The sequence below is a fragment of the Suricata suricatta genome, chromosome 8, assembly GCF_006229205.1.
Source record: "Suricata suricatta isolate VVHF042 chromosome 8, meerkat_22Aug2017_6uvM2_HiC, whole genome shotgun sequence".
Taxonomy (NCBI): domain Eukaryota; kingdom Metazoa; phylum Chordata; class Mammalia; order Carnivora; family Herpestidae; genus Suricata; species Suricata suricatta.
In genome coordinates, this window is record NC_043707.1 from 35,161,851 (window position 1) to 35,175,591 (window position 13,741).

The following is a 13,741-nucleotide window of genomic DNA, read 5'->3' on the forward strand; positions in this document are numbered from 1 at the left end:
GCAGAGATTTCCAGTCTCCCCTTTGAAAGAGGGTCCAGCATTCAGGAGCCTTGTCTATATGCGAGGGTCTCGATTTGAACGCCTTGCCTTGCACAGACTCATGGTTGAATATCCTGTTCCTGGATGGGCACCATGTCCTTAGTCCTGAAACTCCGTCCTGAGTCCTGAAACTCCCATGTCCCCCCATGGCCATGTCCCCCCATGCCAGCCCTCTGGGGACAGCCACCGCACCAGCTCAGCACCTCCTGCTTCCGTCCCTTTATGTCTCTGATACATGGGGATTCCCCCTAATCTTCTTACAAGGACATTAATAAATTCTAAATCTCAAAAATTTATATTTTGTCCTTAATTTTCCAGTTGGTTGCGGTGAAGTTTTTGTTTTTTTTTTTTTTTAATATTTTCTCAGTCTGTCTGTTAGTGGAGTAACAACAGCCCCTTAGGATGTTTCCAGTTCTCTTGGTCACAAAGACTGAGATGCTGAATGGAGCTTTTTAAAAAATTTTTTTATGTTTTTTATTTATTTTTGAGAGGGAGAGACAGCATGAGAAGGGGAGGGTCAGAGAGAGAAGGAGACACAGAATTCGAAGACAGGATCCAGGCTGTGAGCTAGCTGTCAGCACAGAGCCTAATGCAGGGCTTGAACCCACGAACCGTGGGATCATGACCTGAGCCGAAGCCGGACACTTAACCAACTGAGCCACCCAGGCGCCCCTGAATTGAGCTTTTTAAAAATCCACGTGATCAGACAGCCATAAGCTGAGCACAGTCTCAATCTTTTATTGTGAACGTAGGAAACCTACAGCCGAAAAGGAAGCTGGGAAGGCGTCTGGGAAAGCCCCGGTTGTTCCGGCAAACCTCTCTTTACACGTCGGTCCTCTCGGGAGAGGAGCCGTGCATTTCCATCTGTTCAGGCGAGAACCTGGCCACTTCAGGCCAGGTGAAAGGAGCTGGTCTGTGTCACCGTCCACCGTTCACCAGGACAGCAGCCCTTTTTGGGACTCCGTCCTCTCAAACCTGGCTGGCGAGGGTCCTCCAAACCACAGGCCAGCCCGCAAAGCCTGGAAGGTTCGGGGAACACGCTGGTCCTTCTCGGACTGCAGCCCAGACTTCTGACTGTTGACTCCAAACACTTTTCCTGTCCTGCCTGGCAACCAGCAGCAACTCCAAGCCCGGCGGCTCTGCACAGGGGAATGTGTGCCGTTTCTGGAAAGGTTTAAGGGGTCAGGCACACCTGCTCTTTGCTCTTTCTTCTCCCTCTGGTAGCTGGGCACAGATGACAATTAGTCCTATGGCACAGCAGGGCCTGGGTCCTTGAATCACCTCGAAGAGAGCCAGCCTCTGATGAGGGACACCTGTCCTACTCGGTGGCAACTGAGAATGAACTTCTATTGTGTTAAAGCAACTGAACCTTTGAGGGGCCCTTTGTGAATGCAGGTGTGACGATCCTAACACACCCCACTCACTGCTTTGTCAAGAAGAGGTCCTAGGGGCGCCTGGATGGCTCAGTCGGTTAAGCGTCCAGCTTCAGCTCAGGTCATGATCTCACAGTCATGGGTTCAAGCCCCGCGTCAGGCTCTGTGCTGACAGCTAGCTCAGAGCCTGGAGCCTGCTCCAGATTCTGTATCTCCCTCACTCTCTGACCCTCCCCTGCTCATGCTGTCTCTCTCTCTGTCTTTCAAAAAAAAAAAAAAAAAAGAAGAGGTCCTGAGGGCCTGGTGCTGATAAAGATCTCCCTTAGGAAATCTATCCCCTCTTGTTTATTATCACCAATGGTGAAAACTGTGCCGAATTTCAAAAACACTACCACGAGTCCAGCCCCTGGTGAAATCCATCATTAATTTCAGTTTAGTGACACGGACTCTAATGACGTTTCAGAACCCTCATGACCGGGTTCTGAAAGTGTCAACATAGACACAGGTAGGGATACAGCTAATGAGACGCAATGACTGGGGACACGAAGCTCCACCTCTAGGGAGACACGGGTGGGGGCTGAGCGCCGACCTCACCTGACTCACGTGTGCGGCCCCGCACCGCCTCACTCCAGGGCCCGGCCCCGATGGCGTTGAACGCCTGCATCTGGAGCTCATACTCCGTCCACTCCTCCAGCCCCTCGATGGTGAACTCTCTCTCCAGCCGGTCGTGGATGACTTGCACCAGTGTCTGGGGCTGGAGGCCGGGGCGCCAGTACTTAACCCTGTAGCCCACCGACTCGGGGCTCCCGTTGTACCGGGCGTCGGGCAGGGGCTGGAAGCAAACGGAACCCATGGTGAGCCGGCATCTCATAAGTGCCATCTGCCAAGGAATCCAGGCCTGGGCCTGTTTCATGGGGCCAATTCCCCGGAAAATATTTCCTGCAGGCAATATGCTTGGACTCTTTACTATGATTTCCCCCCCGGAACTTTTCTTCCATTAATTAAATGAAATCCTATCAGTAACTTTGGCTGAACATAATTTCTTTTAATACATTTTGGCTTCATTTTGTGGGGGAAATGTTCTGAATAAATATCAGGCTGGCTCTCTTACAAACACTGAGTATTGGCTCCATGTTGACCTAGCTTAAGGACTTACAGGTCTAGCCTCTGGCACCCCCGCCTTCCTTCCCCCAATAATATTCCTCTGTTCCTAGAAGCCAGTGAGTGATGCTAATGAACAGGATCTCCTGGGCTGGTCTGTGACCCAAGCCCAATGGGAAAATGCAATTCTTTTTGGTTTTACGAAGAGATGAGCTGTGGCTAGGACAAAGCCATGACCAAGACATCACTAAGCTCTGGCTTCCCATGTAGGCCCTGGACACTGGAGACAACAGTCCCTGCAGCCAACTTCCAGCCCCGCAGCCAACTTCCAGCCCTATAGCCAACTTCCGGTCCTGCAGCCAACTTCCAGCCCTACAGCTAACTTCTAGCCCCACAGCCAACTTCCGGCCCCCAACTCACCACCCAGCGGAGCCGCAGGCTGGTCTCGCTGGCAGTCCGCACAGTGACGCTGGTCGGAGCCACGTCGGGGGGTGCCTGCAGTGTCTGGATGACGCGGGAGGACGGGCTGGAGGGGCTGGTGCCAACGATGTTCACCTGCCTCATCCGAAATCTACAGGTAAAACCACGGCCCGGTTACTCTGCGGCGAAAGGTAACGTAGAAAGACGGACAGAGCAGAAAAACCCACAACATTCTCAGAAGGTGCAGGTGTGTGTCCACCTGTATCCCGACGGCTGCTGCTCAAGGGCGCCCTCTTTCCACCTGCTTTCATTAAAAATGCAAACTGCATATCCGGCCTTCTCCACCCCCCCAAAGCCTCCACAGAACAGTAAATCCACTGCAACTCCACGATGTTACATTCTGAAGCACAGCATAATGGAATGGGTATAGTGGCCAGAACTCTGTGTCGTCAGATGCCATTGGCTGATTCGAGTTTAGGGTAAGGGCAGGGGGGCTAGGGTTCAAGGAACCAGTTGGCAGATCTGGAGCATCAGAATGCTGCTACCAAATGATGGGCTCGAGAGTCTGGTGTCTTTTCCATGACCACGGGTGCTGCACCCCATTCTCGGTTGGCTCAGGAGAGGCACACTGGACCCAGAATCCACAACCCGGGACCCGAACCCCATGGGTAATGGAGACCTGAGGCAAATCAGACTTGTCTCCATTTCCTCACTTGTAAAAGGAGGGTGGGGGCGGAGGACTAGAAAGCTCCCGCTAGTGTTTCCAGTCTTCTCTCTGTTATTTATATGTACTTGGAGTGAACTGGTGTCCAAGAAACGTTCCCTGAGCAAACATGCATCTGGTACAGGGGCTGCAATGCGACAGGGACAGGGGTCTCTAGTCAGTTTCTAACCTTTGGAGCAATCATATGGTTAATACCAATTTCACCTGGGAAGCCTGGGGCCCGCAGCTCGCTTGTGGAGACAAATATTTCTCGCAAAGTGAGTGCACGGGGCCTTGACTGGTCTGCTCGAACCTTCGGGAGGGTGTGAAAATGAGCAGGAGCCTGAAGAACATCTCTCATTAGGCATGAAAAAAAATCTTTATGTCGGTATTATACTAAAAAAAATTGTTCTTTACAAAGATGTAATTTCACCTTTCACTCTCTGAATTAGTCATTCTTGGTCTTTTACTCCCCGATCTTATGAAATGTATCCATCCTGGCAGAAGAGTGACATTATCAAACTCAACATCTGGTGATAACTGGAAATTTCATCTCGGTCAATGATCTTACGGGAAGTTATAACGTCTCTAACGGCTTGTGATCACGCTCCCCTTTGTTAAGGCCAAGGATTTACTGCCTGGAGAGGTTTCAGGATCAAGAAGCAAAAGGTTAAATGGCACGTTAAGTGCTTGATTAGTGAGGCCCCATCTCCTGCGCCTTGGAGGGTCACGCAGGGGATGTTCCCAGGGATGCTGCTTTGTTTACACACAGCCTGCTGACAGTCCCATGGGGTCACGGAGTTCTGTAAAGAGAAGCCCCACATCCCAGCTGCCTTTGGCTCCCAGTATTAAGCCTAACCTAAGAGTGAGCCGTTGCAGCTGGTGTTGAGGAAGGAGAGCTCCTGATCTCGCCTCGGGGTTATACTGTCTTAAGGAATCATTCCGAGCCCTGCATCTCGTTCCTAAGGTTCAATGTACTGTGACTGCTGCTTAGAAATGTCTCAGTTCCGGGCACGGAGCTGGGGTTCACTCTTGCACGCTGAAGCCACCTGTTGACGTCGCTGGCCTTCCTCCGGTGGCCCGTCTGTCACCTGCTGTTCTCACCTGTAATGAGTGTAGGGCGTGAGGTTTGGGATCTCCAGCGTCTGGGCATCTGGCTCATTCTCCTCCTCGTAGAGGCTGACCCACTCCTCCTCATCACCGATGGCTCCAACCTGTGGGAAAGATTGTAACACGGGACGGATGAGCCGCAGGGCGGATGCTGCCATTTCCCCGTGTGCACCTGCCTGGTGTGTGTCAGGCTGGGCTGACCCACTGCGTGTCCCACACACGAAGTTTAATATTGCACACACCCTCAGTCTAAGCCTTGGAGATATGGCTCCTGCTAAGTCCAAGGTCCTGCCAAGGTCAGGACCCAGAGGGTGGGGCCTGAGAGGGAAGTCTTTGGGGACAAACTTAAGTATCCTCACACCATCCTGTCCTCCCTCCTGCTTGACAGGGAAGGGTGCAGAGAGTGGTCCAGAGAGGAGACTTGGCTGGGATCCCATGTGACCCCAAGTGGCTGGGTGTCTTCATTTAGGGTCCAGAACCATTCTGACCACATGCTGACCCAGAGAACTTAGTCTCTACTCACTTCTGTCCCTAACACACACTCTTCCAAGAACCAGTGGACCCAGTGGACACATGTGAGGGGGAAGGCTGGGAGAAAAGAGGGGGTTTCAGGCCAAATGGTGGGTCAGCCCAGGGCCCTGTGCTTTTAACTCTTCATAAATGTATCAAATGTGACATAAATGAGCAGAAGCGTGCTTGTTAAGCTTGCGAATGGCCAGGGGGCTGGAGGACGGCTCAAGGACCTGAAATCAGCGTGGAGGAGGCAAAGTGCACGAAGTGCTGCGTGGTCGGCTTCCTATTATAGGAAGCTAAATGCAAACTGAAACTCTAAACACTCCTCGTTGAAAACACAGAAAACAGGGGCGCCTGGGTGCCTCTCAAAAATAAATAAACATCTTAAAAAATTAAAAAGAAAAAAGAAAACACGGAAACATCTGACAGTTCCTCAAGAAGTTAAACAGGATGATCGGATGGGCCAGCAGGTCCTCTCCCAGGTGGATGCCTGGAAGCTGGCCCTCGAGCAGGTACACAAATAGGTAAACCCAGAGTCAGGAAGCCGATTGGTGGGTGCCAGGGTCTGCAAGGAAGGAACGGTGAGCGACTGCTTCATGGGTGCAGGATTTCCTCTTGTGGTGATGAGAATGTTCCGGAACCAGATAGAGGTGATGGTTGTGCAACATCGTGAATGCACTGACGTGTGAACTGTGCACTCTGAAAGGGTGAACTTTATGTTATGTGAATTTCACCTCCATTTAAAAATTTAAAAATGTTACAATAAAAGGGGGGATGACTGGCCAAAAACGTGTGGTGGAGAAAGATCCGGAGGTTAGAGTCGATGTGTGGCCAGAGAGTCAGCAATGCAGTGAGGCGGCTGAATGGGCAGTGAAATCAGGAAAAGGTGATGGAGTCAGCATAGCTGGGGGCAGGTGGACAGCCTCCAGGACCCTTGCTCCACAGGGGCGGCCAGTCTCTGCTGTTCCTCAGCACCCTGACCCCCACCGCCGGAGCCGCGGAGACACAGAGAGGAAAGAGGGAGAGAACAGAGATACATCGAGGAGGGACTGAGGGGGTGCAGAACACCTGTCTTGGAGAAGGGAGGGTCCAGGCTAGCCTGGGTTGGAGGAGCTACTGAAACAGACAGTACTATGTGCCCCCAGGGCCCACGGCCTCCTCCACTGTGCCTGTGATGCGGAAGAGGACCCAAAGGAGAGACTGGCCAGCTCTGACGTGGCCTGAGTCTGTGCAACGCTGCCAGGCAAATAGAGGTGAGTCCCTGGTGTGACGTCGGAGCGGGCGCACCAGTGTCCACTCGGGAGCCCTGCCCGTGGCCCAGTGTCCACCCAGGGGGTCACCCTATGTGAACCTGTGGGAAGAAGGGAGGGAATGGACAGATGAACCAAGGGACGGGAGGAAGTCACGGCTGCGAACCACACTCAGAGGGTCTGCCGTCGCTGCACACGGCTCTCAGTCAGCTTTCGTGCTCCATGTAGAGGGGGCTGCACGGAGTGGAGGGGCGGGGAGGCCGGGGTGGCGGGCAGGCCTGGGACCACACTGTCCATCAGCCCCATTCTGGACATTAACAAGATTTATTCGTGCCTTAAGGTCAAAATGCTAACAATTCAGCCGAACTGTACTGAGTGTCAGGGACCCCCCCCCTTCGATCTGGGCCTCGTGGGAGGGTTTTGTGGTTTCCCAGTCCCTGGTGCCAGGTGTGCTCCTCTCCATGAAAGGGATCCTTGGGACACCGAATCTCAGCCCTTGCACCTTTTCTTGTAAGACAAGTTCAGGGAAAAAAAGGAAAGGAAGATGAAAGGAAAAGGAAAGAGAGATGACTTCAGTTTTAGGGCAGTCAGTGTAAAACCTTTAATATACCATTTAGTCTTCTACGGAGGTGCCGGAGAGCAGGGTGGCTGGCGCTCAGGACACTGAGTGACCGAGGGGGGCGGGAGCCATGGACACGGGCTCACCACCACCAGGCACGAGGCGAGTGCTGTCCTGGAGTGTTCGTGTCCTGACATGTCTGTGCTCGTGGAGGAGGCCACGCAGGCAAGTGCCATTGATTGGACAAATCCCCAGGCCCTAGGCTTCTGTGAAGCCACTCCTTCCTGCTCCTCTCTCCCTGTGTCCCCAGCCCCACCCCTCCACCCAGTGCTGCTTTGTTGGAGCTCCTGGTGCAGAGAAACACCCCAGGCTAAAGAACAACAGGGCCTGGCCATGGCTCTTGGCCTCGAAGCCCAGTGCGTCTGGATTCCATCTGCTGCTGCCTTGCTGGCCTAGAAGCATTCATCTGCTGGCCTGCGGGCTGCCCTGACCCTGTGGACATCACCAGCCTGAATGGGCGCCAGGGGGTGCTCGGAGTGTGCCCTCGGCCACGCAGCTGCTGTGGCTGTTGGGGCACAGCACGTGGCCCCAGCGGGGTCAGCTGCATGGGCTCTAAAGCCTGTTCTACCCACGTGACTCAGAAGACGGGTGCAGGACTGGCAAGGCCTCCTGCTGACGCTGCCCGAGGGGAGAGACACTCGCAATGCATCCGTGGTCTTTGCAAAGTTAGGAGAGGATGAAGCAGCGAGATGCAATGGGCTTGTGTGGTCCCCTGGGGGGCACTGGCCTGCAGGTGCATTAGCTCCATGGCCCGGAAACGTGAGGGGCCGACACCTGCTTCGTCTTCCTGGGAAAGAAGGCCTCCCTTCACTGGAGAGCCTCTGATGGGGCTGCCGGGCCCTGCCACCATGCTCACAGCCATAAGCCCTAACATGCCTTCCAGAAGGTCACTGTTAGTTGAGTGCAGGGCTTCTGTTTTGCCGCAGGTGGCCCCAGCTTCAGGGTGAGGGTGAATGGACGGGGACACCCAAGGTCACTTCTCTGTCTTCCCATGGAATGCTCAGTCTCCTTTTTAAACAACCTGGATCTGAACGGGTGGCAAAGGAGTGGTGAGCCCAGGTGGGCGCCCTGTGGCTCCGTCTGCCCCATCTCCCTGCGAAGCCAGTCTGTCATTACCCGGTGGCATCACTTAGTCACAAACACCCGTACCTTGCAAAGGCCCTTCCCGCTCTAGGAGTGTGCCCCTTCCACACTCCTGTCCTTGCAGCCTGTGAGCCCCTCTGAAATCCGCAGAGCGTCTGGGGCTTTGGGAAGCCCCCGGAACACCCCTGCCCCCATGCCTCCTACCACCAGCTGCTAACTCTATGCTCCCAGCATCGCTGTGTCCCTGAGACAGCATTCTTCCTGCCTGTCCTATCCTTTTAAAAACTTGACTCTCACGTGAATACACAGCGTGGGTCAAACATTCCTTTTGCTCATTGGTGAGGGAACCGGCAAGGTGCTGAAACTGGTTCAGAGGAGAATACCAGAGTCAGAGGGCGCGGACTCCACCACCGAGGACACTCATTTTGCCACAAGATGGCAAAATCAGAAGTAAAACCAGTTACAAGAGCACGGCGGTCATCACCTCTGGGCATGGAACTCTCAATCTGCTGTAAGTCAGAACATCAAACTTCACAGAGCCTGGGCCAAATCATAAGTAGTAAGACACCGGCTCCTGGGTGGCTCAGTCGGTTAAGTGTCCGACTTCGGCTCAGGTCATGATCTCGCAGTTCATGGATTTGAGCCCCATGTTGGGCTCTGCGCTGACAGCTCAGAGCCTGGAGCCTGCTTCAGATTCTGTGTCTCCCTCTCTCTCTGACCCTACCCTGTTCACACTGTCTCTCTCTCTCTCTCTCAAAAATAAACAAACAGAAAACAAACAAAAACATCATAAATAGTAAGACAAACACAATCAGAGTCCTTAGGACAGATGAGCCATAGGTAAGCTCATGAAACCAGACCCAGTACAGGGGCCAGCACACTATGGCCCAAGGGCCAAATCTGGCCCGCCTCCTGGTTTTGTCAAAGTTTTATTGGAACACGGCCACACTGGGTAGTTTGTGCACTGCCAATGGCTGCTTCCGTGCCGCCACAGCAGAGCTGCGTAGTTGCATCTGAGACCATCTGCCCGAAGGCCTAAAGTGTTAACTATGGGAAAAGTTTGCCACCCCCTGCTCCAGTGTTACACCAAAAGGACAGGCGGGCCCCCTCTCCCTCCCTTCCTAGGTGTCTTGCTGTGTTTGTTTTTTCCCTTCTGTCTGCGTGAGAGCCCCCAGGCAGGTTCAGGGTCCTTACCTCCCCCCCCCCCCCCCCCCCCCCCCCCCCCCCCCCCCCCCCCCCCCCCCCCCGCCAGGCATCACCTCCAGGGGCCAGCCCAACCTGTTGCCTTCACACATGAAGGTGCAGGATTTCAAAATCAGTACTGAAACTAGGTAACTAGGTTGTCTTACACTGAGCTCAAAAAGCAAATTATTACCGAAGATGTAATTTCACTTACGGATCTCTGGGGGGGGGGGGGCGCTTCAATTTCTATAAGAAAAGGTTTACATTTTGATCTGAAGAGACCAGAATCCTTTTTTTGTGAGAAACAGAAATCTTTTGACACTTGCTGGGCTCCTCTGGTTCTCTGGTGAGATTTCAAAACCATCATGACGGAGTGTTCTAGAAGTAACTGGCTGTTCACTAATGATGCGCTGGACATACAGTGTGGCAGTGCTCTTTAAAGATGAAACAAATCAGAGCTCCTTGGGGAAGCTGGGATTTTTGACGAGGTTTTCTTCTTCTTCTTCTTCTTCTTTTAAAGCGAACAAATAGCACTTTACAATACTTAATACAAAAGCAGAAACGCCACTTGTTTCAAATACCACTCATCGGGGGTGGCTGTCAGGACCCATTAGGGAGCTGCTGTCCTTCCAAAAGCATCCGGACTTGCTGCCCTGGCCATGTTCCTCCCAGAGAGCTCTTGATGGCTCGTCTGCCTCCGTGACTGGCCGGGGGGCTGGGCTCCTTTGGACAGAGGTGCTCATTAATGCCTGGGGTGGGGGCATTTCCACCAGAACTGGGGCTGTCTTGCCTAGGAAAGCCCTGCAGTCAGCGGGGGCCCCGAGGAGTCATGGAAGCAAGCAGGCCCCGGCAGGACCCCCAACACCCCGCCGAGGCCCTGGAGGCCAGAGGAACGGCTGCTCAGAGGATGGTCATTAACCTCATCCTCTGAAAGGTAATGGCAAACGGAGAGGAAGCACAGGCACGGGAGGGAGGCTGTGCCGGAGGATGTCGGGGAGGCGGCTAGAGGAGAGAGCCCTCCTTTCGTCCACAGCTCGGAGAGGGAAAAAGACTCTCCAAGAATTCATTCCAGGGAACCCTGCCAACCAGGTGCACCCTGCTCCCTGGGACCCTGGCGTCAGCAGGAAAACCTGCGTGTCCAGCGACTTCTGCTTACTGAGCCGCCTCTTGGTCTGATCAGCGTCTCTGGCGCCCCAGCCAAATGAAGCACCCCAGTGAGGACACGGGACAGACGGGGCATCTCCACATGGCTCTGCTAGCAGGCTGCGCACGACCAGGAAGGGGCTTAGGCCGTCCGTGCATCTGGAACCCTGATGAGTCCTGGGGGAATGTCCCTGCCCTTGACGGAGGAGAGTACAGACTCTGCAACAGCCTGAGCCGAGTTCCCCAGTCCATCCTCCTGTTCACAGCCGTGTGTGCTGGTCACTTCTCTGTTCTTCTGTAATGACGTGACCTGGGTCTCCTGCCATGTGCAGCATCAAGGACGCTATGTTCTCCTGCCCCACTCTGGCTTTCTGGCTTTTGTCTTCTCTGGTTCCTCTGCCCCCAGTGACCCCCAAAATGAAGTGTCCCTGCAGGTGTGTCCTGGCCTCCTCCTCTGCCTCCCTCAGCATCAGTCTCCTTCCTCCTAGCATTCGGTGTCCATGAGCGGGTGGCTCAGATCCCTGCGTGTGGGCGGCCTTCGTACTGACCATGGGGTGGACGATTCTAAGTTCTGCTCACATCTGGGCTGGTGCCTCAGACCTGCCATGCCTGCTACAGTGTCTGCTCTCCCGACCTGGCACCCCGTACGCACCCCTGCTTGGGCAGCCGCTGTTGGGCCCTCTGTCATTGAGAATGAAACACACGGTTTCCCTGTCCCGCTCTGTCCCACCCTGCCCCGGGCTGGCGGGTGGGCCCCGCACAGCCTCTCATGGCTGCCTGACCCCAGGGAGCCTCCATACCTTAAGACCAAAGGTTCCGGGCTGCAGATCGCTGGCCACCAGCCTGCAGAGTCGCCTCCCTGATCGGCAGTTGGAAAGCTACCAATCTGGTGGGGCCCTGACCTGCTTCTTGGTGAAAGAGCTGGTTCTGTGACAGTCACCCTGTGAAGGACACCTGGTCACGTCCCTAAAGCACAGGCCCCTGGATGCTGTAGCCATGAAGGGAGCTCAGCACCGGGCAGCTCCGCGGTCATCTCCGCTGCTGCGTGCTCCAGGCTGTCTGACCTCCTCCGTGACTCGTCCCCCCCAGTCCTCCCTGTGTTGCCTCTCCTGGGTCCCCCGAGGTTCTCCCACCTTCTACACAGTCCGAAATGCGCCCCCACCCGAAATCACCTTTTAGGGACAGTTTTCCTGTGTAGTGTTCCTCTCCTGCCAAGAGGCTGCTCCGCAGGCCATCCGTGCAGCCGTGACGGTCCCTGCTCCGGGAACCCGGGCTCTGAGCTCTGCTGCCTTGGGCCTGGGGGCAGGTTGTGCGAAGCCTGGGAGCAGGCTCGGAACTGGGCACCACCCTCCAACCCCTGCGCCTGCAATATCTCCCCAGCCTTTGCTGGTCTGTCTAGTGCACTTGGCCTCCCTGCGTCTGTCCCTTCCCTCCCATCAGATACGACCCGTTGCAAGGACAAATGGGAACACCATGCCTTCCTGTGCCACTCCCCTAGATCCTGAAATGCTGGCGAGGACTTGGACTCCCTACTCTCGGGTGGCGGGCAAGGGGAGGGTCGAGAAAGGCACGGGGGCGTGAGAACTGGCCCGCTACCTGCCGCCTGCTTTGTGATGCCAGGACCTCAGCCTTGCCTGGAACCTGAGGACAGAAACAACTTCCCCAGGAGACATCGTCTCCATGGCACTGTTCTCGGACACCAGGAGGTGTGGTTTCCCAGGACGCTTTTACGCAGAAACTAATCAGGTGCCTCCCAGGAGCCCCAGCTCCCCCTTCACCTCCCCCACTGTGCCTGCGCACACCCTTGCTCTGCAGCAGCTAGGCCTTCCCCGCAGGTGTGACAGCCACACTTCAGGTTTCCGCATCTGATCCCTGGCATCTGGAGCCCCGGTGACTCCGGAGCAGCTGCCCCTCGGAGGAACGCAGCAGGGGCCGGGAGAGAGCAAACGACTCTGGTGCAGGACACCAGCCCAGAGCCCGCACTGTGACCCCCTTTGGGCTCTTGAGCGCTGGGCCACCGTTCCCCTACCTGATCACCATGGCCAGGGACCAAACGAACAGCCCTAGAGCCCCTCACAGGACTCAAACTGGCCGGTCCTCAGCCTGCTCGCCCCGCCTCCCCGCTCGTTCCCTCACAAACTGTGGTAAGGCTCTTGCCCACACCGTCACCTCCCCCGCCACCTGAGGGGCCCTGGGGCCTCTCCGTGCAGCCCTGAGTGACATCCTCCTCTTGGAACTGTCAATAAGGACTATTTTTTCAGGGGGTTGTCTCCTGACCTGCTGGCCTCACCACACCTGAATACAAACACACTGTATATTTTAAAAAAGAGGTGCCATATAATTTTCCAGCTCTGCCTTTTATGCTGCTGTCCTCTCTGCTCAGAGAGCCCTTGTCACCCTGCAGCGCCCAGCGCCAACCTCGCCTCCACGGGAGCCCTGGGGGGCCATTTCAGCAAGGCCCCCATTTGCTTTTGGGTTCTCTCCTGGCGGCTGGTCTCATCTGTCTGAATCAGATTATATGCCCGCCATTTCTCCCACGTCCCTGCCCTGGGGCCTTGAGCTTCTGGAGGGCTTTGTAACCTGGTGTTGGGCACCAGACCAGAAACCTGGAAAACAGCGGTGCTTAATAAAAGCTCGCTGGATGAATGGATGACTGAATGAAACAAATAAAAAACCTGATGACCGGAAAAATGGAACACAGGTGAACCTAAAAATCCAACAGGACAATTAGGATGAAAGATTTGGAGCAGTCCTCAAGAATAGAAAAATATTATTTTTAAAAGTCCCGTAATAGGACCTAAAAGGATCCGATAGACTAATGAGCAAGAAGGCTGGTTCACGCCGTTCATCTTGATACATTTCCCGTGCTGGTCATGAAATAAGGGAGAAAAGTCATTGCTCAGGGTGTTCTCAGGCACAACCAAGACAATAATAAACATTTGGAAATACCCGCGTGTGACGTCACAGTCACTTAGGACCGCTGTGCCTAAGCGCTAGCCAGACGCTTTGTCCCGGAACAAAGAGGAGCCCAGCTTGACACACTTATCCAGGTGACCGCATCGCTGTTGAAGGGGCCATTAGAGCCGGTGACAGCCCTCCTTTGCATACTCGACAGACAATTTAGAAATAATGTCACTCTTTTTCTTCCTATTATGAGAAAGAAATTTAACCAGTCAGAGTTTATTACAGCTGAGATGCTGACAGA

The 13,741-nt window shown here is 54.6% G+C and overlaps 1 protein-coding gene across 1 annotated transcript in view; it reads right to left on the bottom strand.

The window, feature by feature from the left end:
- SDK1 (sidekick cell adhesion molecule 1) overlaps positions 1-13,741 on the bottom strand; it is a 561,603-nt gene that overhangs the window by 97,190 nt on the left and 450,672 nt on the right. Inside the window, exons 24-26 of the mRNA XM_029945757.1 lie at positions 4,741-4,850; positions 2,934-3,084; positions 2,007-2,244 (exon numbers count right to left, since the gene is read on the bottom strand). Of these exons, the coding sequence (XP_029801617.1) occupies positions 2,007-2,244; positions 2,934-3,084; positions 4,741-4,850 (499 nt within the window). The remainder of the gene's footprint in view (positions 1-2,006; positions 2,245-2,933; positions 3,085-4,740; positions 4,851-13,741) is intronic.